This window comes from Antrostomus carolinensis, unplaced genomic scaffold, assembly GCF_000700745.2.
Source record: "Antrostomus carolinensis isolate BGI_N321 unplaced genomic scaffold, ASM70074v2 scaffold6495, whole genome shotgun sequence".
Lineage (NCBI taxonomy): Eukaryota > Metazoa > Chordata > Aves > Caprimulgiformes > Caprimulgidae > Antrostomus > Antrostomus carolinensis.
This window is the reverse complement of record NW_010314175.1, coordinates 68,931-92,627: the sequence shown is the minus strand read 5'-3', so window position 1 is coordinate 92,627 and position 23,697 is coordinate 68,931. Positions and strand designations below refer to the sequence as shown.

General features: G+C 37.6%; 1 protein-coding gene across 1 annotated transcript in view; it reads right to left on the bottom strand.

Annotated features, from left to right (window-relative positions):
* Positions 1–23,697, bottom strand: part of LOC104524615 (receptor-type tyrosine-protein phosphatase mu-like) — a gene marked incomplete at its 3' end in the record, with an annotated part of 124,147 nt that overhangs the window by 38,452 nt on the left and 61,998 nt on the right. The window contains exon 7 of the mRNA XM_010167550.1: positions 22,338–22,470. Coding sequence (XP_010165852.1) covers positions 22,338–22,470 — 133 coding nt within the window. The remainder of the gene's footprint in view (positions 1–22,337; positions 22,471–23,697) is intronic.

Here is a 23,697-nt window from a genome sequence, read left to right as displayed (position 1 = left end):
TTAGAAAGTCAAAGCCATTCTGCCACAGCCCACTGTAACATCTGCAAAGCGGGTATTTCTCAATAACAACTAGAAACCAAGCATGCAGAAGCTAGTAAAATGACAACAAATGGCTAATATGCATGGAGATCCCTTTTGTTACAAACAGATAGGATCTGTATTAATATGTATGGTGAAGATCCTAACAGGAAAATCCTAGATCACAAGTGCTGCATAGGCTATTGAGCTATGGGGAAGATCAAGACAGGACAATTTAACTTTGAACTTCTGGTGACTAAACACAATCATGAACCAGGACAGTGACCATTCCAGTTTTCATCCCTGGTTAGTTTCTTCAATATATATATATGCATTTCTTGGCTCTCAGATAAAGAAAGACACAGCAGTTTTTCATTTGCAACAAATTCAAACATATCAAAATAACATCAAGTGACTTTTTATAGGGTTTTGCAACTTTTTGGATCACTGTACTTCCTCACCCATATTAAAAGACTTCATGAAAGAGAACCAACCTAACCATAAAAGTCTAGATTATCCATGATTAGTTAAATGAAAGAGATACATTATGAAAATCTCCAATATAAATTTGGCCTAACTTTTCATTAGAATCTGACTGTGGCAGGACACAATAGGAAAAACTAAGCTCTGAAGAATGACCACAAAAGGAAAATAAACCCAAGATTAAAAAGGGAGAATCATGTGGCCAAAATGTTAACCTGTTGTCAATATTTTTAACCCACCAGGCAATAATGTAGTGATTGGAAACACCTACAAGAGACTAAGTGACATGGAAAACAACACTGTTCAGATTAATCTGTTTACAACAAAACAGGAAAGCAGTGACAAATTCGATAGGATATTAACAGGATGAGCACTAGAACTGTAGCAGGCATTTCTTGTGTTACTAAAAAGCAGTGTGAGTTAAAAGGGAAAATAAGTTTTAATATTTGGATCCTGTGCATTCCTCTGTAAATAATCAGAATGGCAGTTATATGCAGAGTCCACAACTGAAAGTGAAAGATGTGAGTAAGCAGAAGTAGCATAACTTGAGAATGCTCATAGTGGACAGTAACCTTTTATTTATCATTGAGGTTAATTTCCCTTACTGAGGGACACTAACTTGATCTTCTTTGCTTGACTTACTGTTGATCTTCTTTAATCATAGCAAAAACCCTTTTAAATAATGCCCGTCTGAATGCAGCTAATTTAATCATATGACCTTTTCCATCTTATTTTCACCCTACAGCTATTGACTTCTATCAGATGGCAAATGATTAGCCTCTAAATGGTATAGTGCACTCAGTTATTTTATTTATGCATTTCTGAAAATCATGAGATGCTAAATTATTGTACTATTCTGTTTTACTGTTTTCATACCTTCTTCCAAGGAACCTACCACTGCAGCATCTGGGCTTTAAATAATGATGTTTTGTGTGTCAAAAAAGTAACCCACAAGCACAAGAGTTCAAGCAGTAAAGCTTGGATGCTGATTACTCCTACTGTGGGAAAGGAGGCAGCTCTGCAGCCACTGAAGTGTCAAAGCAGCTAGTGTCAGAGAAAACGCTTTACACCTCCCCTGGTGCTTTTGCAAGGGCTATTTATAAAAGAACATGTGTTTCAGCAAGTACATATGGCTAATCCTGTCTTACCTGGTGATGTCTCCATCACTGATTTTCAGGTACTAATATTCCAACATATATTTTCACACAGTGCTGGCTTTCTATTTAGAAACACAAAGACTGAATTTTCTCAAATCCAAGTGATGATAAAGGAAGCATGAACTACTCTGCCTCTCTGATTATCATACCTCCAGTAGTCTTGATACTACTGCTTTGCAGCAGTTAATAACAATCAAAATTTAATTAACGCGAAGAATATGGCACCCAAAGGTTTAAGAACTTCTGTCAGCAAGTTGGTGACAGAAAACAGACCTCTTGATTCCCATGCTCTTTCCAGAACCTATTTGGAAGCTTATTTAAAAAGCAATTGCTACTATGCAATTTTTATGCTAGGAAGAAGCCTACAGGAAAGAAGTGAACACCATCCTTCTGAAAGGATGACTTCAAAGAACTGCAAAGTTATAGTCCATTCTGGTGTGAAAGGTTTTGCAGAAGCATTAAAATTACAAAATCTCTGGAAATTCTGGGGAAATTGTAGCCCTATAAAGACAGACTTCCACTGAAGAGCCAAGTTTTTTATCTGCCACCACAGCTCCATCACTTACCACTTAATTTCTCTTATATTGCATGGCAGCAGTCACAGCAATATTTAGAAGTAATCAAAACCATCTTTAATCAGCTATTATTGAGAGAGGGAAATAATGTTCATGGTGACTTAATTGCCTTGCCAGAACTACATCTCTCTTTGTTTTTAATAGAAAAATGTACAACTGAGCCACAGATAATTTTCAGAAGTCAGTATGCAGGACAAAAAAAAAAAGTCCCTATGAAATCAAATCTACATTCTATCCATGTATGCCTTGCAGCATTACATATTTATATGAAACACAGTAAAACAGCTAATACATTACACAACACAAGACAGTGATTTATTAGTCTTTTGTTGTGCTGTGTGAAAATCTGGAGTCTCCTGAATTTTAGTCTCATGTAGTTAGGTTCTGCAGCATTCTAGCAATTCTGTCCAGTGGAAAATAGCATATGATCCCATGCAGAACACATTCCTCTATTCATCAGGCAGAGAAAAGATGGATCCCTATTCTTTAACCTTTAATTAGTTCTTAGCTACATTATGCATGCTGAGGGCAAGATTAGCTATAAATGCTTCCCGGGGCACTGTACCCTTACTAGTAACCTCTGCACGTAGAAAGCATGTATTTCACCCACAACCAGCAAGTGGAAAAATATGTAGCAGAGAGGGTTGGACAGCATATAATTAAACTCACTTTGCATATTAGGTGAGCAACTAAAGTAGAAACCATTAGTCTCTGTCTGCAAAGCAACTCCCAAGGTTCTTGCAAGCAGAACCACAGAGTATACGTCTTGCAATATCAAATACATGCTGCATATGACCAGAGAAAAATAGGTTTTTTGTTATGGCAGGGCCGAGACATCCAAATACAGGACCAGATTCTGCAAGGTGCTGAAGTCAATGGGAAGTGAGGGCAATCAGCACTTAAATGAATTCACACAGCAGGATATCAGAATGGTCCTTGGTTTAGATATTTTAGGCAATCAAATTTAAGTGGGTATGCTGCATTTGTTTTACTCATTTGATGTCAGTTTTATCATTCCAAGATTTTAAGGCAGTGATGCTTTCCACTGTCTAGTCAAATTATCAGATGTAAATATTTTCTTTAAGGATATGATTTTAGGGAGCATTCTGATTTCATTACATTATACGGTGGGGGAAAAATATGTTTATAACCTTAAAAATCTCATCTAATACAAAGCAATCATATACCAAACAACTAAAGCAATAAGTTCTACTGAATTGTTATGTGTTTTTTTCACAGGTACATCAGCACCTTGTAAATCTGAATCACGGACTCACACTCACTAACTTAAGCTATGAACATTTTTGGTGAACGATACTTTCTACTTCTAGACTTTATGTCATTGAAAAGTCAACTAATAACAATGTTTAGAAATTAATTTATTTCAGGTATGCTATAACAACCATAATCAGATATAAATCCTTTTGCCCTATTTGCATTTACTGAATTTGCCATAATTATACTTCTGACTAATTATGAAGCTCAGTCTAGAGGGGAAGTTGCAAGAAGCAATGATGCAGAAAGCAGAGGACAGTTTATTCCACTTCATGGATTTACAGCTTTCTACTACTGCAAACCATTTGGAACAGACTCTATTTGTGAGGTCATTAACATGTAAACAGTGCCACAATGAAGACGCATGGCAATGACCTACCATGCTAATGAAAAGTGATATTGAGTTTACTAATTCAGATACGGCTACACAGATTGCTTTTTCTCTAACACACAAAGGCCCGTCATGGAAATAAATGCATGGTCCTTGTTGCAATTAATTTGATTCTTGTTCTTTTAAAGCTTTACTTGTAGATTTAATTAAACCTTTCATGCAGCACACACTTTCAGGAGGTATCTATGTCTAATGTCTTTTTCTCCTAAATTAAAGAAACAAGTGAAGGTTATGATTTAAAGAATAACAAGCAATCATAAAATAAAAAGCTATTCTTAACAGAGTAAGCATTATCGTGTTTTGATATAAGTAAATACACAGTACTGTGGGTGTGATTCTATGATCTAAGGAGTAAGCGAGATAAAACTCTTTGTGGCCAGAGAACTGGACAAGACATTTCCATGAATGCTCAGTCCTCCTGCATCAAAAGGGTTTACAGTGCTTTGAGTTCCAACAAAAGGCAGCTGAACCTGCACTACCCTATTCAGCAAAAAAATAAACATATTCTTGCAGGGAGCCTATATTAGGACCCAAGATGCAACCAATGTACCCTGTTCTCCTTTTCATTTAGTTTTCTTAAGCATAAAGTAGGTAATCCCTGATGGTTTACTTACATCCTCTTGTGCTTCTCGTCTTCTCCCAATTTAAAATATCTTCCATTATATTAACCTGGAGACTATTAAAATGCATACTATGACTCTTCTCTACTTGGTAAGCAGAAAGGAAAGTTCTACTGCTAGTAACATCTAGGTGTTACAGATAAGGAACTAGGCCTTATTCTATGATGCATCATAAGCATGACAATCTTACCTTAAAAATCTCAGTAAATACAAAGTATTCAGTGTTTCGTCTGCTTTTGCAAATACATTGTAAGCCATAAACCTAGTCCCTTTGAAGTGACCCTTCCATGGATAATTGCCAAATAGGACCATAAACTGCAAAATACATTCCATTATACCTAAAGCATAATTCAATACACATCTTTAAGCAAACAAAAAAATCTATCTAGCCTACCTAAACCATTACTTGCTGTAGCTAATATGCATGCACTATTATACCCAATATGAACATGTTGGCCAAATCCATACTGGAAGACATATTTTTGTCTCCTGACATCACCACACAGAAGGAAAACAAACTATCACTTTGCAATGGGAGATGTGGAGTGGCATAATTGCTCTAAACCAGCTGATCCTCTCATTCCTGTACAATTGGGAAATGCACAGGTTTGCAAATGCTTTGCTTTATCTTTCCTTCAGACAAGCCAGAGACGCCTCTGGTAGCTCTAACTTGTGTCTTTATGATCAGAGGAGTCAGAGAATGAGAAAGAAGGAGAGAAGCTAACTCCCTCTGCAGGTGAACTGAGTATAATTTATATACCCCTAGACATTTGGTTCCATGTCTCACCAAGGAATCAAGATCAAATGCAGAAGTGGTTCTGAGCTTCAGCTGCTAAAAATAAAAATAAATGTGCTTCTTTATGTTCAACAGCTCAAAGGAGCAGGAAGTTCCTGGCACAGGCTCTGCTCTGGCTACTATTTCTTTTTATTTGGATTGCTGCTGCTGTCTGGTTGGCACAGGGACTAACGGAATTATGCAAGACTTTTCTGACAGTCCTACAGATTTCTCTCTGTACCATACACTAAAAGCTAGACTAGTAATAATAATAGCAGTAATACTAAAACCTTTCTTGCACAGTAGTAAACGAAATAAAGACATGATTCTAGTATCTGTGATAAGTCTTGTAAAAGATTTTCTTTTGCAACAGGGTGGCTGGGATTGATGAAATGCTAGGCTTCGCAGGATTTGTAAGCACACAGCACAGTGTTCCCCTGCTTCCTTGCTTAATTAGGTTTTGTGAGGCTCAAGTTCACAGCTCAAGCAATCTTCCTAGCTACATTTTGCATGTGAACTACTTCCCTGTAATTAGGAAGGACCTTGATCAGACAAAAAGGGCTCATTCTAGAGATAGAATGAGGAGTAATGGCTTTAAACTGCAAGCGGGTAGATTTAGGTTAGATATTAGGAAGAAATTCTTCACTGTGAGGGTGGTCACACACTGGAACAGGTTGCCCAAAGAAGCTGTGGATGCCCCCTCCCTGGAGGTTTTCAAGGCCAGGTTGGATGAAGCTTTGAGCAACTTGGTCTAGTGGAAGGTGTCCCCGCTCATGGCAGGGGGGTTGGAACTAGATGATCTTTAAGGTCCCTTTCAATGCATACCATTCTATGATTCTATGAATCCTTGCACAGACTTTCACAAACAGAGGCAGAGGGCCAGATTGACCATGGCAGAAGAAAGCAACTGAGGTATGGTTCTCTCATGCCAGAGCTAGGTAATTCACTGTAGGAAAACAATGACCAAGAAAAATCACAGAAAGAAAATTTGGAAATGCATAATGCCTTAGGTCAGCTAGACGCTATGGAAAGCAAACAGCCACTGCTCTTCCCTCCAGTGACCTGGCAGTCTAGACTTTAAGGGAATTCAAGGAATACTGTAGATAAGAAAGGAAATGAAAAGAAGAAGGGAGAGGAGCCAAGATTAGAACAATTTCATTGTGAAGTTAAGAGTGAACACTGACAGATGCTACCTTTAGATGGATTATCATTAACCTGGCCATAACCCCTGCAGACAGGCTCAACAAAGGTACTTCAGACAATGCATCTCCCACGGGATTTAGGGGTCAGATAACAGATTACAGATAAGAAGCTCAAAAAACCCCCCCCATAATCAGTTCAACAGAAGTTATTGCAATACTAATGACTACAACACATAAGTGTCCTGTGCTGACATCTCTCAACAGACATGAACATCTCATTACAGTTGTTCTTATCTGTATCACAGAAGTGACTGAGCCTGAGTAAACTGATGCAAAGAAGTCTTAGGATAGATTTATCATATGCTTTCTCCTACCCATTTTTCTTTAAGCATTTTTCTGCTACTAGTCCTCCTTGAGGCCAGGAGAGATACAATACAACATTCACAGAATGACACAGAATCACAGATTGATAGGGATTGGAAGGGACCTCAAAAGAGCATCTAGTCCAATCCCCCTGCCGGAGCAGGAACCTAAACAAAATTACACAGGAAGGCGTCCAGGCGGGTCTTGAATGTCTCCAGAGAAGGAGACTCCACAACCTCCCTGGGCAGCCTGTTCCAGTGCTCTGTCACCCTCACTGTAAAGTAGTTTTTTCTCAAGTTTAAGCGGAACCTCCTGTGTTCCAGCTTACACCCATTGCTCCTTGTCCTATCGTTGGGCATCACTTTATTCCTTGTAGTCCCACCTTTTGCAGACATGTTCTGTTGATCCGTTCAATATTTCATTAAGTTACCCCATTAAGCCTGTCCATTTGAGGAGGGGGAATGATAGAATGGCTTTGGTGGGCATCTGGCATCCAGCTAGAGTCAACCCACCACAGCAACATAAATTAATAAATGAATTTTGGTCTTAATATGCAGTATGGCTTCTTTACCATTAACCCATTTACAATCACACAAAGTGTAATGGCAGGTTTGGGATTTAGAGAAAATAAGTTTCCAATGCCATTACCCTACTTTTACAATAAATACTAATACTAAAATAAGGAAAAACTCTTATTTCTATTTGGATACTTAAAATGAAAGAATCTGAAATCAGTGTTGAGCTATCTATTTATACAGAAATGCAATTTCAGTGTAAAATCACATTAATTGCACCTTTTTCCTGTGTGATAAGTTTAAACAAATGATTCAACTTATAGCCTCTTTGAAAGTCTAATTCAACAATGATGGTGTTGCGTGAAAGGGGTGGTAAAAAATCTGGCAGGAAATAAACGCCCTTGCATTTCAGCTCACCCTCAGATGTTAGAGGAGCTGGGGGTGGCTAGGCTTAGATCCTGGGTGATGCCCAATTTAGCACTTACAAGTCTGACAACAGCGGACTCACTCGATAGTGCGCTGCACTCCCGTACCCACGATTTGTGGACTCACACGGCTTAACCTGCTGAATTTAGTGGCATCCCATTGGGCACAGGGGGGTTGGTGTGGCTGGTTACAGACAGACACAGTTTGATATGTCTGGGTACACCAATGCTGGATTCAGTCGATAGTGCCCTGCACCTGCTGTCCAGTCATGCTCTCTGGACTCTAACGGCCTCATCAGTCAGCAGCCCAGTGAGAAATTGCGCAGCAAGTCAGTAAGTGAATAAGGCACTTTAATAAAGCAACAGGAATAATAAAGATTCATGTGGATTGCTAGTGATAATCTACTGTCTGCAGATGTATAAGCATTAAGGTTACAAATTACTAAAAAGTGCTAAGTTACTAAAACAACTCTATAAGAGATCTCTAAGTTTCCGTCCCAGAAAGTCCTTGGGAAAGTGTAAATCTTACCCAAAGGCGTCCCTATTGGGGGCAAGAGAGGCTCAGCCCATTGGCTGGTCCCTGAGGTCAGAGGTCTGCGATGGTATCTTCCCTGACTTGTCCGTAATGGTATCTTCCCTAATGCTTCCCTTTCTTTGGGCCCTTTTTATATTATTTTTTACCTTCAAGGTGGAGCTTGAGTGACTCTAGTCATACTTTTACCATGACTGGAGAAAACACTTCTGTTTCCCTTTTAAGGTAGAAGTTAGCAAAACTCTACTTAGAGTGTGTGATCCGTAAGGGGAAAGAGGGGGTGAATGAGCTGGAGGTATGGTTTTTGTGTAGCTATAATTCAAGGTCCACAAAAGGGAGGTATTTGTTTAAGGGGTGCCAGGTGTCGGTCCAGGGTCACAAACAGACAATACATCAGTGCCCATGACACCAGCCTGGTCAGATGTCTGAGTAAATACGGAATTTGATGAACGGGCCCCACTCCTTCTCATCCTGCATACTGATAAGCAGATCAGGCTCTGAAGGGAGACGGCCTTGGAGAAATTCTTTGCATACCAGCTGTATTTTTCCCCTGGGATCTTCTTCAACTTTACACGTTTCCCTAGTGTGTGAACAAGGCCACTTTCTGATTTTTAAGTTACCTCCAGTAATTATTCCACAGATGGTAGATAATGGCAAAATCTCAGTGCCTAGAATGACTACTGTTGACAGTAAGCATGATTGATTTAGGAATAAAATTTCTTAGGAAGCTACAAGCAATGTCAACGGGCTAATTGAGGAATTAATTCAATCTACAATTTTACAGAGAAGATAGTCCACCCTGGTAAACTGGTAACGCTAACTGAACAAAACACAATATGGAACAGCAAGACAAATACTCAAATACAGAGGTAACTTCTTTAATACACATAACTGACCCTATCCTCTCTTACCCTCCCAAATGTATTTATTATATCTCAGTGTTATATAATAAAGATAGGCTTATGCTACAAGGCTATATGGAATCCACAATTTCTAAAAGCAATCTCAGCATTCAATTAAAATCCCTGTATATTAGTTTAGAAAAGCAAGACAAAGCTTTTATTAATGGGGGAAGAACCAAGATGTCTCTAGCATTTGTTTTTCCCTCAGTTACATTGTTTCCCACACTAAATATTTGTACCTTCACAAAACAAGCAGTGTAAACTAAAACTGTCCCTTTAAGGACAGAGAAATCTCCAAATTCCAGCTCATCTGCAAACTTACTGCTTGACACTGAGGGAGCAAGGACAGTAACTGAATGCGATTGTGTGACCAGCATAGCAATCAATCACTTCTCACACCTCACCTCACTCTCTCTGTAGTACCCATTTATTTTTAAAAACTCATTCTTGCAGCACATTGCATATTATGGTTTCTCACTCAACACATCTGGGTTAATACGGTTTTGAAAAGTCTAGGTAACTTCAGTAATGACTATGGGTTGCCAGCACCGTGGCTGTCAAGAGTGTCCCAAGGAATCAGTCCTCTCCTGCTCCAGTCAAAGGGAAAGGGAGCCCCTAACGTATGCCACGTGGTACACTCTGGTTCTTTTTGCATGACCAGGGGGAGGACACGAGGAAGTGGGATGGTGAACCCACCTTTAAACTGGAGGCTCGTGTACGTGAACTGAGGGGGAAGACAGTTGTTAGGAAAGGCCCAAGTCAAAGCTTGTTTATGAACATCCGGAGGAACGGAGGAAGTCCATGGGATATCTGTCTAATAAAGGAGAGGAGGGTGGAGCTAAAAAGAATGTATAAACCTGTATGTTGGGTATAAAGTATGTGGGACCTGAGCATAACACAAATGGTATGGAATAAGGGGTGGAGACTGTATCGGGTCTGGCTGGGATGGAGTTGATTTTCCCCATAGCAGCCCTCAGAGTGCTGTGTTTTGTATTAGTTGCTTGAGGGGTGTTGATAACACCCCAGTGTTTTGGTTACTGGTGAGCAGTGCTAGCACAGCACCAAGGCTGGTTCTCCATCATTTCCCCCTCCAGCGAGTATGTAAACATGCCCAGAAAAGATGAATTAAAGCAGAGCTATTCCTCCACATGAATGATCTGATCTCTGTTGCACCTCAAGAAAGCTATTTCATATAGTCAGATCATTGCCCTGGGGGCCTCACAAACTTCAGAAAGAACTAATAAAATAAAATACCGCCCCCCCCGATTTACTTACTGCTGCTCTGAGCGTTAAGGATTATTTACAAGTTTTTCTACAGAGAAATGGGAACGTAAGCCTTGCCTATAAAGCAATACAATCAGATACAAAAGAATCAGAAGATAAAAGGAATCAGTATAAGAAATAATGACTTCAGACAGATTTTTTAAAAAGATGTGGTGTATTTTAACTAAAAATAAAATTCTAGTTCTAAGATTGCTTAGTATCTCCGCATGAAAGCTAGATATCATACCTCTACTCTAAGCATATGGTACCTAGCCCACTAATGTATTTTTCAGCGATGGCAATGTAGTAAAACACACTCCTTGCTATTTTGGGCACTGCATATTTTCCAAAGATTTCAATATGTTGACATTCAAGACTTCGTCAGATGTAATAAAATTCATGGGGCATCCCCAAATCATTTAAGTCTAGCTTACAAGACAATTACAGAAATCCACATTTATTTTGGGTTACATGATTCTACGATACAAGTCTATGTAACCATGCATATTTAAAGATTCAGAAGAGATCACGGGCTTAGTCTAACAGATCAAACAGTTCAAATACATTCATTTTTTTCTGTTCAGTGCTCTCCTCCACCTGCAAGATGCAACCTGATGAACTTTAGTTCCAGGGGCAGCTACAGTTGAGAATACAGGACTGTCTCTAACCTCTCTCACTATTTTCAAATTACTACAGAAGTTTAAAATGTGATGACTGTGTATTTCCTGGAATTATCCAGAAATCACTGTTAAGAGTTTCAACACCAATGATTTTTTGGAAATTTTATGACACTGATTATTAGGGTCATTTGCAAATCTGCTAACCTCATGCTTTCTGCCATTGGTACTAGGTCAATTGCAATGGGACTGGGGAAAAGAGCCACAAATTAAGTCTCTCTGCAGAGCTCCAGAAGCCAGCACTGAAAATCTGCTAGTGAAGAAACAGACACAGACATAACTGAACTGAGAATAGACTCCCAGGCTACTGAGCTCAAGTCTGATACATAAGAACAGTGTAGTTCAACTGGGCTTCAAACTATCAAATTCTCATGACAAAGAGGATACGTTTTTATTCACATTTATATGAAAAAGCTCAATCTTTGCAGAAATAATTTTCTTGTAGAAGGAATTTTGTCCTCTTTTGAGTCATATACAAAGAATCGGGCAATAGGACCTCTAGTCCTATACAGTCCACTGTAGTAATGTTTCAACATTGTATCAGGCTTCTGGATTGAGATTTCCATGCAGAGGATGAACCTGTGATACCCTTCTGTCCTAAATCACCTAACTAGATGATTAGTGCTAGGACAGACAATATCAGATTTCATACTACTAAGATCTCAACATGATTGTTATTTTCTAAGAATACCGGGCAATTGTCTCCTATTTTCCTACTTCACCTTTCACAAGTTGAAATGACTTGTGAAAAGGCACACAAAGAGAGTAACATTATGTCCTAACTGCTGTGCAGCACCGTTGTTGCATAAGTACTTAATTTCAGTAATAATCATAACATACCATTTTGATATCAAGCTCAAACTGAGGGACAACATCAAAAGCTACCTTCACAACTTTGTATTTTAATTGGGCGTACATCCTACCCATAGCAATGTAATGAAGCCTTTTCTTGAAAACAATTTATAACAGCTACAATCTGTAACTATCTGCCCCAGAATCTGAAGTAAATTGAATTCCCCAAACTCTCTATCATGTGCCAATGTCTTGAGTAAACTCAGTGGTCCAAGCAGTCATTTTGGTTGTCTGAGTCTTGAATTTGCATTAATCTAGTTACATTAGCTCCTGACTAATGATTAAAAATCTTCAAGGGCAGAATCTATCAAAATTAAAATCTCAGCTATAAAAGGTAATGGCTATTGGTCAGCCCAGTGGCACTTATTCTCACCTGAACAAGCCTGCCTAGCTCATTTAACCATAATTACACAATATACAAATGTACTTTTCCTTCTCTGGACAATACTGCAGGGGTTTTGCCCATTGGAAAACATGTCAGGAGAAGGCAGAGTCACGCCAGTGCCAGCTGCCATGCTGAGAACACCAGTCATTACAAGTGTCCCTAATGACGCTGTCTCCACTCTTCTTTTTTCCCCGCCTGGAATCAACTGCAAAGTCAAAAGACCTGCTGCAGAATTAATGAGCACTAGTAAATCTGCTCCAATCTTAAGAACAAAAGAACTCATACCAGAGTAACTATGGCCAGACAAAAAAAAAAATAAAAATAAAAAAATCTGCTGTCTGACTGAGGTGAAAGGTAAAAAATGCACCCATCCTCAGGAAAGCAAGAGTGGGAGGAAAGGCACTGGCAGAGGCACTTAAGCCCATTAACAAGAAGTATAATTCTCAATAGCAGTATTCAACTTTTCTGTAATGTCTCCTGACTGGCTAACTAGTAAACACAAGACAAAAGGCAATAATTATCTGCCAAATATGCACAGCTGTAGGTCCACCTCTGATGATTCATCAGCAGCTCTAGGCATCTGCCGTTTTTTCATTTTTAATTTTAATTTAGGATGGATCTAGAAGTGGCAGAGATTGCAGTCTACTAGGGAAAAGGAGCCCACAGCACATAAGGAGAGCAGCACACAATAGTAACTATTTCCATGCATAGATGCTCGTTTGGTTGTCACAGCTTGCATTTACAATGACTAATCAGTAAATTTGAATATGATACTCAGTATAGAAGTGGTAAATTAGCAATGGCAGAGTTCTTCAAATTATGTTTCTCAAATATAGAACATTTTATAATCCATACCAATTTCCTCAGCTAAAAATAAAACTGGAATGAATTCTGCATTCATGTAAGATTTCAGCCAATTTCAGTGAAATTGCATGGTGCATAAGCAGGTGGAGAATTTGGTGCAAAGTATTTCCTCCTATAGCGGGCTGATAGGAGGTTGCTCCTTTCAGGGCTCTTAGTTCACTTATTTTGCCAGAGAGCGAGCAAAACAATAGATGGTCAAGATCACACAATTTCTTTTGGAAGAGCTGATGTGCCCAAACTACAAAGTTACTGAATTTGTATCATATTAAGAAAAAGACATAACTTTTGTTGAAACCACTGTAAGAGTACTGCAAATAATCAAGAGAAGTTCTATTCTGTCCACTATTAACAGTCTCTACGATTGCAAAACTGGGGAGAAAACATGTTCGTGAAACTTACAGAAAACACTTCACATATTTTCCCTTGTCAGTGGAAAAAGAGAAAAAAAATTATAATCCAATTTCTTTGAATAATGAAACAGTGTTTCATTTAATGTTCCATTTGTTTCAGTTCTGTTTTTTGACTAAGCCTTGAGACATGAATCATACTACACTATTAAATTAAATATATTTACTTATTATGGTAACAACATACTACATGACTTACTATATTATACTCTTTTGACATTTTAAAAACAATACTTAAATGGTCCAAACTGAATTTTTTTTAAGATCTCTTTAATGGAAAACATGGTCTTTTCATCTTGGGAGCAGAAACAAATTTTGAAATACCTTATTTGTGGAAGAGATAATTTTTTCTGACTTTCATATTAATACAGTGGTTTAAAGAATAGTTTAAAAAGTTGCATTATATGTAAAGTATCAAATAATGTAATATGAAACCTGAATTACCAAGTAAATGAACAGTTTCAATATATCCAGAAGTCATAGGGGTTTTCAACTAAGATGTTTAAATTTTAGTTGCTTTAATTCATGATGATAATGCATATCCAGTTTTCAAGTTAGAAAACATGTAGTAATTTTTCCATAAACTCTATAAATGCATGTTTGATACTTTTTCAAAATATTATTTGAAAAAAATATTTCTTTAAAGAGTTTGAAGAGCAACTAAAAAAAGAATATGAGAAATTTAATGTTGTTTTTAAACAAAAGCATTACTGAAATGTGTTCCTTTCAAGAGCATGTTACTACCATATGTACTGGAAAACTAGTACTACAGTCTGTCTCATGCAAGTAACATTCCATCTTCTGTAACTATATGAAAATATCTCCTAGCTTCCCATGATTTTTAAACCTCAGCATCAAAGAAAACAGATATCTATTGGAGAGCTGATTTTTGCTGCTGGCCAACAAGATTAAACAATCTTAAATACATCTCATTTTGCAAATAAGCAAGACCACTAATATTTTGCTAATCCAAAAACTACATATACTCCCTGTACCTGGAAAGTGAGAAACAGTGAATAGCATCAGAAAGGGATTCCCTAAATTCACAGAAGAACCCTTCTCATTCATCAGCTGCTGACAGCAGGGAATGAAACAAAGACTTCAGGTAAATAAAGAATCGTATAATGGTATTACTAAGGATCGTATCAAAATGAAAAGTTATTACTTACTGAAAGTTATGATTCATCTTGCCCTCATTTTTTAGTGCTCTCTCCTTTTAAATCCACTCCAGTAATGGTAACTCACGACATTTACACATGATGGCTATTAACGAAATGTAGTAATATGTACACAGCAACAAATGGAAATGCTTGTACATGTCTAACCAATGCTGTATTTTCCACAGAACAAATGATAAAGAAACTACTAAATAAATTCTAAAAATAGTTACTTAGGGATGAAAATTTCTTGTAGACATGGTAGTGATACCTACTACTTTTCAGTGAAGAAAATTTGTTATATAATTATATTCAAAGGACTCTAATGCACAGTATGAGGCATAAGTAACTGCTATAAAGGCAAATATTTTATTACATTATTGACTATGTTGGTTTTATCTTGGTAAAACTTTTACAAAGTCTGTTTTTATAAAGGAACTTTCAATATTAGCATTCACTACTTATGCATGGAACAACATGGCAGAAAGTGCGTCTCTGATGACAAAGAAGTTACTTACAGGTAATAAGTGTAGGAGTGATAGCTTCTTCTGCCATGATGGTGGAAGGATTAGGCAGTGGTGGAAAAGATGAAATGGAAGGAAAGAAAAGCCAAATATTAATGTATGAAAAATCAAGATGAAACTGAGACCAGAACTGGTGACACAAATGAAAGTTAGCAAGAATGCATATCTGGGCATATCATGCAACATGTTTGGAACAGACAGATGACATATCTGTGATTCTGTGATATCCTCTCTCTGTAAAATTTAAGCAATACAATACGTAATGCATCTCCAAATGTTAAATCAAACCACCTTAAAGTACATCTACTATCTAAGTAACGTTAGATATTTAATATGTATTTATCTCTGCATATACTACATACACAAACACTCACAATTAAAGTGATAAAACATCTCTGATTACATCTCAACTGCATTAGGAATAAGGATATGGAATTTCTAACTTGGTATTAGAAGTTTAACAATGCAGAATTTCAGAACATGTATTAAGTGGCTTCTCTTCCTGTCACAGTACTGTAGAATCTTTGGATATCTTTTTCCTTACTTAAAGAAATCAGTTCTGCCATTGACAGGACTAGAACTTGTTTCCAGAGGGGAAAAATCAGTGGCCATAGCTTTTTTAATAGCTCAGCTTTTTAAATAACCATTTAAATTCTGAAGAAAAAAATTACTTCTTGCTATACAAATAAAAGGTTATCCTTACTGGCTAAAAATATTTTGGTGATATTTCCCCATGTGGCAGAGGAAAAAATAAGAATTGATCCTGTATCCCTGTTATTTCTGCCCACGTGAGTATCACAAAGAACAAGTTGGAGACCTAGCACAACCATCCTGAAAAATATGGACCCAGCCAGTCTTTCCTGCATCATCTCTTGCACAACCAGACCCTCCACTCAGACATGCTTTGCATGAGTGCAAAGTATAGGAGCCCTCCAGCTACGTTCTTCTGCTTTACATCTCTCCCTCCATTAGTTATGAGCCCACTGCAAGCAGGACTGCAGCTCTCCAAAAAGCACAAGTTCCAATCTAAATTAATGCCATATATTGACTGCAATTAAAAAGAGGCTGGAGATCTTAAACCATCTCTGAGCATAATGTCAAGTAGCATTCACATGTTGATAAGATAAAAGACTGAAAGGAATCATGTAGGCATTTGTAATTTTTACAGCACATGCATACAGCCCTTTGACTACAGAGGAAACATGTAAACAGGCCTTGCAAAGGACTATAACTAACGTTAACTTGCCTCTAGCTACACGCTTCAGGCATCTCTTTGAAAACTAGGCTTTCATCAAATTTTCTCTCTCATCTGCTTTGTGTGAAGATGCCGTTAGAAATATTTTCAAGTTTTTATTCCCATTTTTCTGATGCAAACAGTATTGTTGAAACACAAGAGGCTAGATACTGAATATTTAATCATGTGGCACGTCTGCAAAAATGTACACCTGTTAAAGTTGAGTTTTAAAAGATATCTAGGAGTGGAGTAAGGGGAAAGCTGCAAAACATACGCTTCTTCCACCAGTACATACCCCACTGCCTTCAGTAAGGAGCACAAGATCAGCTTTTATCAAAGCGTATCAACTTACCTGCTCTGTTAGCAAGAGCTGTTTTCTAGTTCAGTCATAATTATACCTCCCTCTGCCCTTCTTTTCAAAATTACTCATTCTCTCACTTTTATTTAGAATCTTATTACACTGCCAACCCTGTTTCTTGCCATATGTTGTCATGACAGAGATTTAATGTAACTAATACAAATGTTCTCATACTTCTAAAAAATGTATAATAATTTGAGAAACAAAAATAAATAAAATTCATCAGTGAAGCACTGTTGGTACTTATATGAGAAATTCTGCCAAATATGTTATAGAGATAAATTATTCCTTATGAAAAAAATGTTGAAAATCCAGGAGCTTTAATTTGTGTAAATGTCTCATTAAAATTTTGTATAAGATGAGAAAAATTCAAAGTCTCAAGCTCCACTTCTTTTTATATTGTTACAGTTGTGAGATTTTCCACATGAAAGTCCTTAAAAAAGAGCACTATGGTTTCTGACTCTCAAGAATACCAGGCACTGAAAGAAACAGGTAAAAAAATTAGAAACCTACAGAAACAAAGTTTTAGACTTGCAAATGCTCAAGCCTCATGCAAAAGCACCATTCATAATTGAAAAGATTTAGCATTTTTAAAAAATACAAACAAGTTCCATGTTACTTTCTATGTGATGTACACAAACTTTCTCTTTATGTATGAAAATTCTTTTTCTGTTAAAGAGAGTGACTCAAAGATTTTGGCCAACCTTAGCCAAATTTTCTTCTTTGCATGGCTTTACAGTCACTTTCCACTAGAGAATTTGTTTTATGGCAATAAACTGTTTCTGTGTATAGTGATAATATAAAGCACTTCTATATCCTTCAGGACTGAAGACTTAAATAGATTTCATAAACATCACTTGTAGAATAAGGCTCCACTACAAAATTTATCAAAACCAATGCAGCTGGCTGCAGGAGGATCGTCCTACTAGAAGGAAAACTTCTGGAACTGTGTAATTACCCCAGTGATTTCTTTAATTGTCTCTTTTGCCGCTGGCCCAGAGGGAAAAACAAGGTTCAAGGATAGCACTGGGAGAAGACTGGAGTTTTCCTTCAGTCCTATTGTCTCCAATTTCCATCCTAACTGCTTGAAATTGTTGGCAAAGGTTTATAACTGAACAGCTTGATTTGCTACCAGGGAATGGGACCAATGGATCCCCAGCCCAACTCTAAGGAGTGCAAAAGCCTTCCTTATCTGTTGCCAAGAACTCTGGTCTCTGAGTTAATCATATGCCATAATTACATACATTAGAAACTACTGGAGGGCTTAGGTATAGAGACAGCTGAAAACAGAAACTAAAGATAGGTAAAAGAAAATAACCTTTTTATGGAGAAATGCAATGATCAGAAAAACTCCATTCTACAACTGAAGCAGAAGCCAATGTAATTAAATTTTAATACCCACTTCCTTACTGCACTCCCACTGCAGCAGCAAGATGATAGCCCAGAAAGAAACAGCTGCCCCAAAGACATATATACTTTTAAGCAAACTTGGACCAATAAATCTAATTTCTGAATTTCTGTATATTTTTTTAAACTTAGTTGAAATAGAATATAAAAAAAGAAAAAAAATGAAAAGATAAAAGAATAAAGCAGTAAGGTTCTGATTTTTCCAAGTCTTGATTTAATTGCTATTGCTTTTCCAATAGTTGTGGGAACAGTTCTCATTTTCACTGCTCTACTTTAAGTTGACCAAAAGGTGACCTTACTAGCTGCACTATTTATTTATTTATTTATTTATTTATTTATTATTTTTAATAAAGTCCTATGCAGGCATATCAAATACTGGCTGAGATCAAGGGCCTTGCCTGAGATTTAATATTAAGGATCAGATTCACAATCTACTTTATTGTCGAGCAATACTGTGGAAACACAGGTATTAATTTCCACTGACTGAGTTAACTCTAACATGGGAGATTCAGAGCACAGCTGAGGAGAGGAAAGCATATTGGCATTATTCTGACTTCACAGAGAAGAACAGTCTAATTGATATGACCATATTGGTACTAGGAATAGCTTGCAGGTTGCTGGTCTACATTACATGACATGTGCTTGAATGGATAAAGAAAAGATAGAACAGAACAGATAAAGAACTCTGAAAAAGCAAGTGGGGAGAAAAACAGGAAAGTACTAACAGTCTTCCCTTGACCGAGGTGGCAGGCATACAGATCTGCTTCACTTTAGTCAAAGACCGAGTGTCCACACAGAAAATGCTTTATTGTCCATGATGTTCCTACCCTCACTAATGACTCCATACCATACACGGAATAGTTAGGCCATCTAATCTCTCTGTAACCCAGTTTGCAATATAACTACTTTAGAAGACCTCTATATAGTGAAATTAATAATGATGCTTCATCACTATTGATATTTGCAGAACTTCTCTACTTACTGCTTTGATAGTGACCTTTTCCAAGGGATGTCTGTGCTGCACTAAAAACTCTGCTTTGTATGTTGGTCTTGTCTACTTGGCTACTGGTTAAAGACACTGATCTATGAAAATCCATGGTGCCTGGCACTGACCAAGCAAAGAGGTGGCTATTAAAGGAATAAGTTTGACAAAGATATCGTTATCACGTACAGTAAAACCACTTTCCAAATCTCTTGACAAAGGAAAGAAATGCTTTGAAATTAAGTTAATTAAGCACTGTGAAGCCCCAGAGACAGAGTAAATTTAACCTACTCGTGAGATCTGGAGATCAAGTCTACAAGGACCCATTTTTGTGAAAGAATGCATAACAGACAGTACATGCCTTGGGATATGCATTGGGATAGTGGAGTGTGAATAGGATACTGCTGTAGCCAAGTAGGACAAATTTCAGAGCACGTAGACTAAGCACAGTGAAACCTAGCACTGTAGCCCAAAGAGTATGCACATAACAGTGCAGAGAGGAAAGTGGTTCTCAGGGGAAAGGTGCCACTGAATTACAAGGTGCTATTTTATTTTTCAATCAGATCTTTACTCCAGTAAAACTCCTGATAAAGTAAATGAAATAAAATGATCAAGTGCAGTAGTCAAATGACATGCTAGCTTGATAAGATTGTTTCACAAAGTAGCACCCAAAGCATCATAAAACTGCAAAAACACTACAGTTATACTAAACTTGCAGAATGATTTATACATTTTCTTCAAATGTATAATGTATACACAGTAACTGAACCCAGGTGCAACCACAGGAGCTCTCAGCAGCATAGTGAATTAATGCACCAATAACAAACTATTGAATAAACAGTTCATCTTTTGCTTAAGTCATGAGTGTAATTGTATTCAAAACCTTCTATGCTACAGCATCTGCTGTAGAGGTCTGGGACACCATACACCTCCTGAAACTCTCATTACAGCCTAGTCACATCCTGTTACACAGACGAACCATTCTTACTTTTTAATATTCACTCCAACTCATTTCACAGTTTGTTTTGTTCAAGGCTGCAGCATCATTCTGGAATACGTTTAAGTTATTGGTATCATTCTTTCTGTATTACACAATGAAATTGTATGTACTTGGTAACAGAGTTCCTGGACTTGTACTTTCAATAGTTTCATCTCTGTCACAAGCAGATTTATTCCAAATCCCAAAGAAGTTCACATAATGCACTTTTCTTCTAACACAGAATTACTATGAATAATAATTGCTGTGCTGTGATAGACAGAAGGAATAAAGTATCCTTCTGTATTAACATGCAAACAGGATTCGAGCCTTCCTGCCTCTAACAATTAGATTATCAAAGAGCTTTTCCCAAGAGAATGAAGTAAGAGCTGGTATAGCATCCATTTAGCCAGAGACCCTGACACCTTATTTACTTTGAACTTATTTGGATCATTTTGCAATGCTCTCCCTTCTGGTCTTAGGTGAGTATATTGGTGCAAATGCTTAAGGAGAGGCTCAGAACTGGAAGATAAAGGATGAGGAATGTCAGTCAGGAATTGTATGAGGAAGGACTGTCCGGACAACGTGAGAAGCCTTCCTCCCTGCATGCCAAGTGCTGTGTCTGGCCCTAGGGAGGAGCTTGGGAATTCAACTATTAAAACTGAAGGTATGGATGATGCAAGAAATCAGAAGTGGGAAGAAAAAAGTACTGCAAAGTCAGAACAGATTTTAACTCTACTACACTGTATTGAGAAGATTTGGTTACTGGGTCAATTTCATTGCCCCAGTCAGACTTACCACGGGGCTTAAGTCTCAATCTTTTCTGTATGGCAGGTTTTGACTGTGTTGTGACCTAGCCCTCAGACCTGGCCACATCATGCCTTTCTCCACATACAGCCCTTGTAACTCATGGCCCTGCTTCTGTCTTCTAGAGTGAACAGCAGCTACTTCTGTTGGCTGCCCTGAAGCACTGTCAGGCAGCTGCTTCCTTAGCTGTGCACCTCCACTGTTCAAATTCTGGAAAAATTTTAGGCAGCTCAGGGGTTTGGACTATCTCAGACTTGCCAAACTAGCTAAAGTACAATTAAATCACATAGTGCTGGGAAGAGCGAAATCAGGCCAAGATTGCTCACAAAGGAAGAAAATGGGATAATACAGGGTGAATGGCAAGGAGGTGAGGGGTTATGGGACAGTAAGAAGACTATGTTAGACGTGTAAGGAGAACTCGTGACTCAGCCCCTCTATACAGCTCTCACACATTCCCAGCCCCACCTCTACAGCTGCAAAACTCACATCACTCAGGATACAACCTAAAACCTTGATTCTATTTGCTAATAAATTTCTCCCAATCTAGACTCAGCTTCTATCATCACATGGATTTTTTTCTTACCCATGCCACCTCCCTAGCTAGGAGATATTTTTCTCTTTATGTTTTTCACTTTCTTATAGTTTTAAGAAAGGCAACCAGGTTTAAAAGCCTTACAATCCTAATGTTGTAGCAGTTTTCAAATAATATTGAAGGCAAAACAATCTCAAATGTGCGTCTTGAACTAGCATTTGGAAACATTCAGCACCATTGCAACATCTTCATTTGTTTTCAGGGAATGAAGTTTATGCAGAACAATATAGACCCCATTCTTAGCAAAAATTACCTTAGCTGTAAGTCCTGTTTGACTGAGAATTTCTTTTACATTCAAGAATGAAACTACATCTAACTTTTCAGCTGACCTTTTGAATAGTGAAGACTCACATTTTCAGGATAGAGATATGGTTCTATTATTAGAGTCCATCATGCAGTACTAATGCATAAAGTGCTAGAATCATTAACCTCAAGTTGTTTTTCGTCTATAACAAAGCCACAAACATTAATTCATAGAAAATGCTCTGGGATGAAACAGATACTGTGGTTTTATAAAAGCCCGACAAAGCTTTGGAGCTGGGAGGGAGCAGTACTTCCTGAACTCTGTGGTAAAGGGCACGAAGGTGGCTGGATACTTTAGCCAATATCAAACTGAGAACTGCTGTAGGAGATGCTGTGACATGAATATGTATATAGAAAACATCTACTAATTGCTCACCTTTTCTTCATTACCAGCACAACCCCCAGAAATATAATGACAAACAGCAAGATGCCTGCAATGACTCCAGCAATTTTAACAGTATGGTCAGTCTGCTTCTCAGGCTCTGGGTCCGGTTTTCGAGTGGCAGCCCCTATAGAATCAGTAAAAGGAAAAGAGGAAAGAGAAAAAGAATAACGATGTTATTCTTTCAGTGTTTATACATTTAACCAACCAATGTCATTAGTCTTATCCAGGGCCAACAGATACCAATGCTTGATCTTTTCAGAAAAAATCCTGCTTTCATATGCACTGACAGGAATATAATTCTTCATATTGTTCCATGACATTTTGCTAGACCACAACACAGGCTGGATACCACAGTCAGCCCTGACCCTTTTATAATAACCTCTTCATAGATTCACAGATTTCTATATTTTTAATATCTGTGCTGGCTCCCTTTTCTTTCTGCCATTTTGAAACTTGCTAACAACACAATAACTATCCTAAGCCTTTATCCAAATTTGATTTGCTGGAACATTTTCCTTCATTATTTTTCATAAATGAAGCTGTAATTCCATAACATATTAGCCTAAACACCTGGAAAAGTGAGATAAGCTCATTTTCCACGCATTTTACCCGCAATTGTTTTTTGCACAATAGACTTTTTTTCCTTTTTTTTTTTTTTTTTTTGCCTTTGGAAATCTAAATCTAGGTCACATCTGGTAGGCAAAAAGACTCCTTCTAAGCAATTTATTCACAAAGTGGGAAGCAGCTGATGATCACACCACTGGCACCCACATTTAATATCTGTTTAAATGAGATAACCAGTGCCTTACAGCAGCTACTGTCTTAGCTCTTCCAGCTTCTTCATTAAAAAAAAAAAAATAACATCGTTTGTACTGTTTACTGTATAATGTGATGGAACGTCAAATCCATGTCTGATGAAATATCCATTTCCTCTACTAAATGAGTTCAGGATGAAAAATATTACAGAAGTAACATTCAATTCATTAAACTGATTTTGTATTTTTTATGGACTTCCTTTTTTTTTTTTTTTTTTTTTTTTATCAAAATGAGACAGCATTCATCATTTGAGGTACCATGCCATAAAGTGGACAGAAGGATTTATGGATCACTTTTCTGCTATAGCTTTTTTGGGAAGGGAGAAGGAACACTAAAGCTTAAGTGAAATATAATGTCTTAAGACCATATTCTTGTATCACTGTCTGGGTTTCAATGAGGATTTTGAAAGCACCAAGTATATTGTGTTTCTTCACTTTCTGAAAAGTACAATTAAAATATTTCCAATGTTTCTTCTCAGTTGTAACCAGGTTATTCTAAGATGGTGAGTATTTCTGAGCACCCATCGTTACACTTT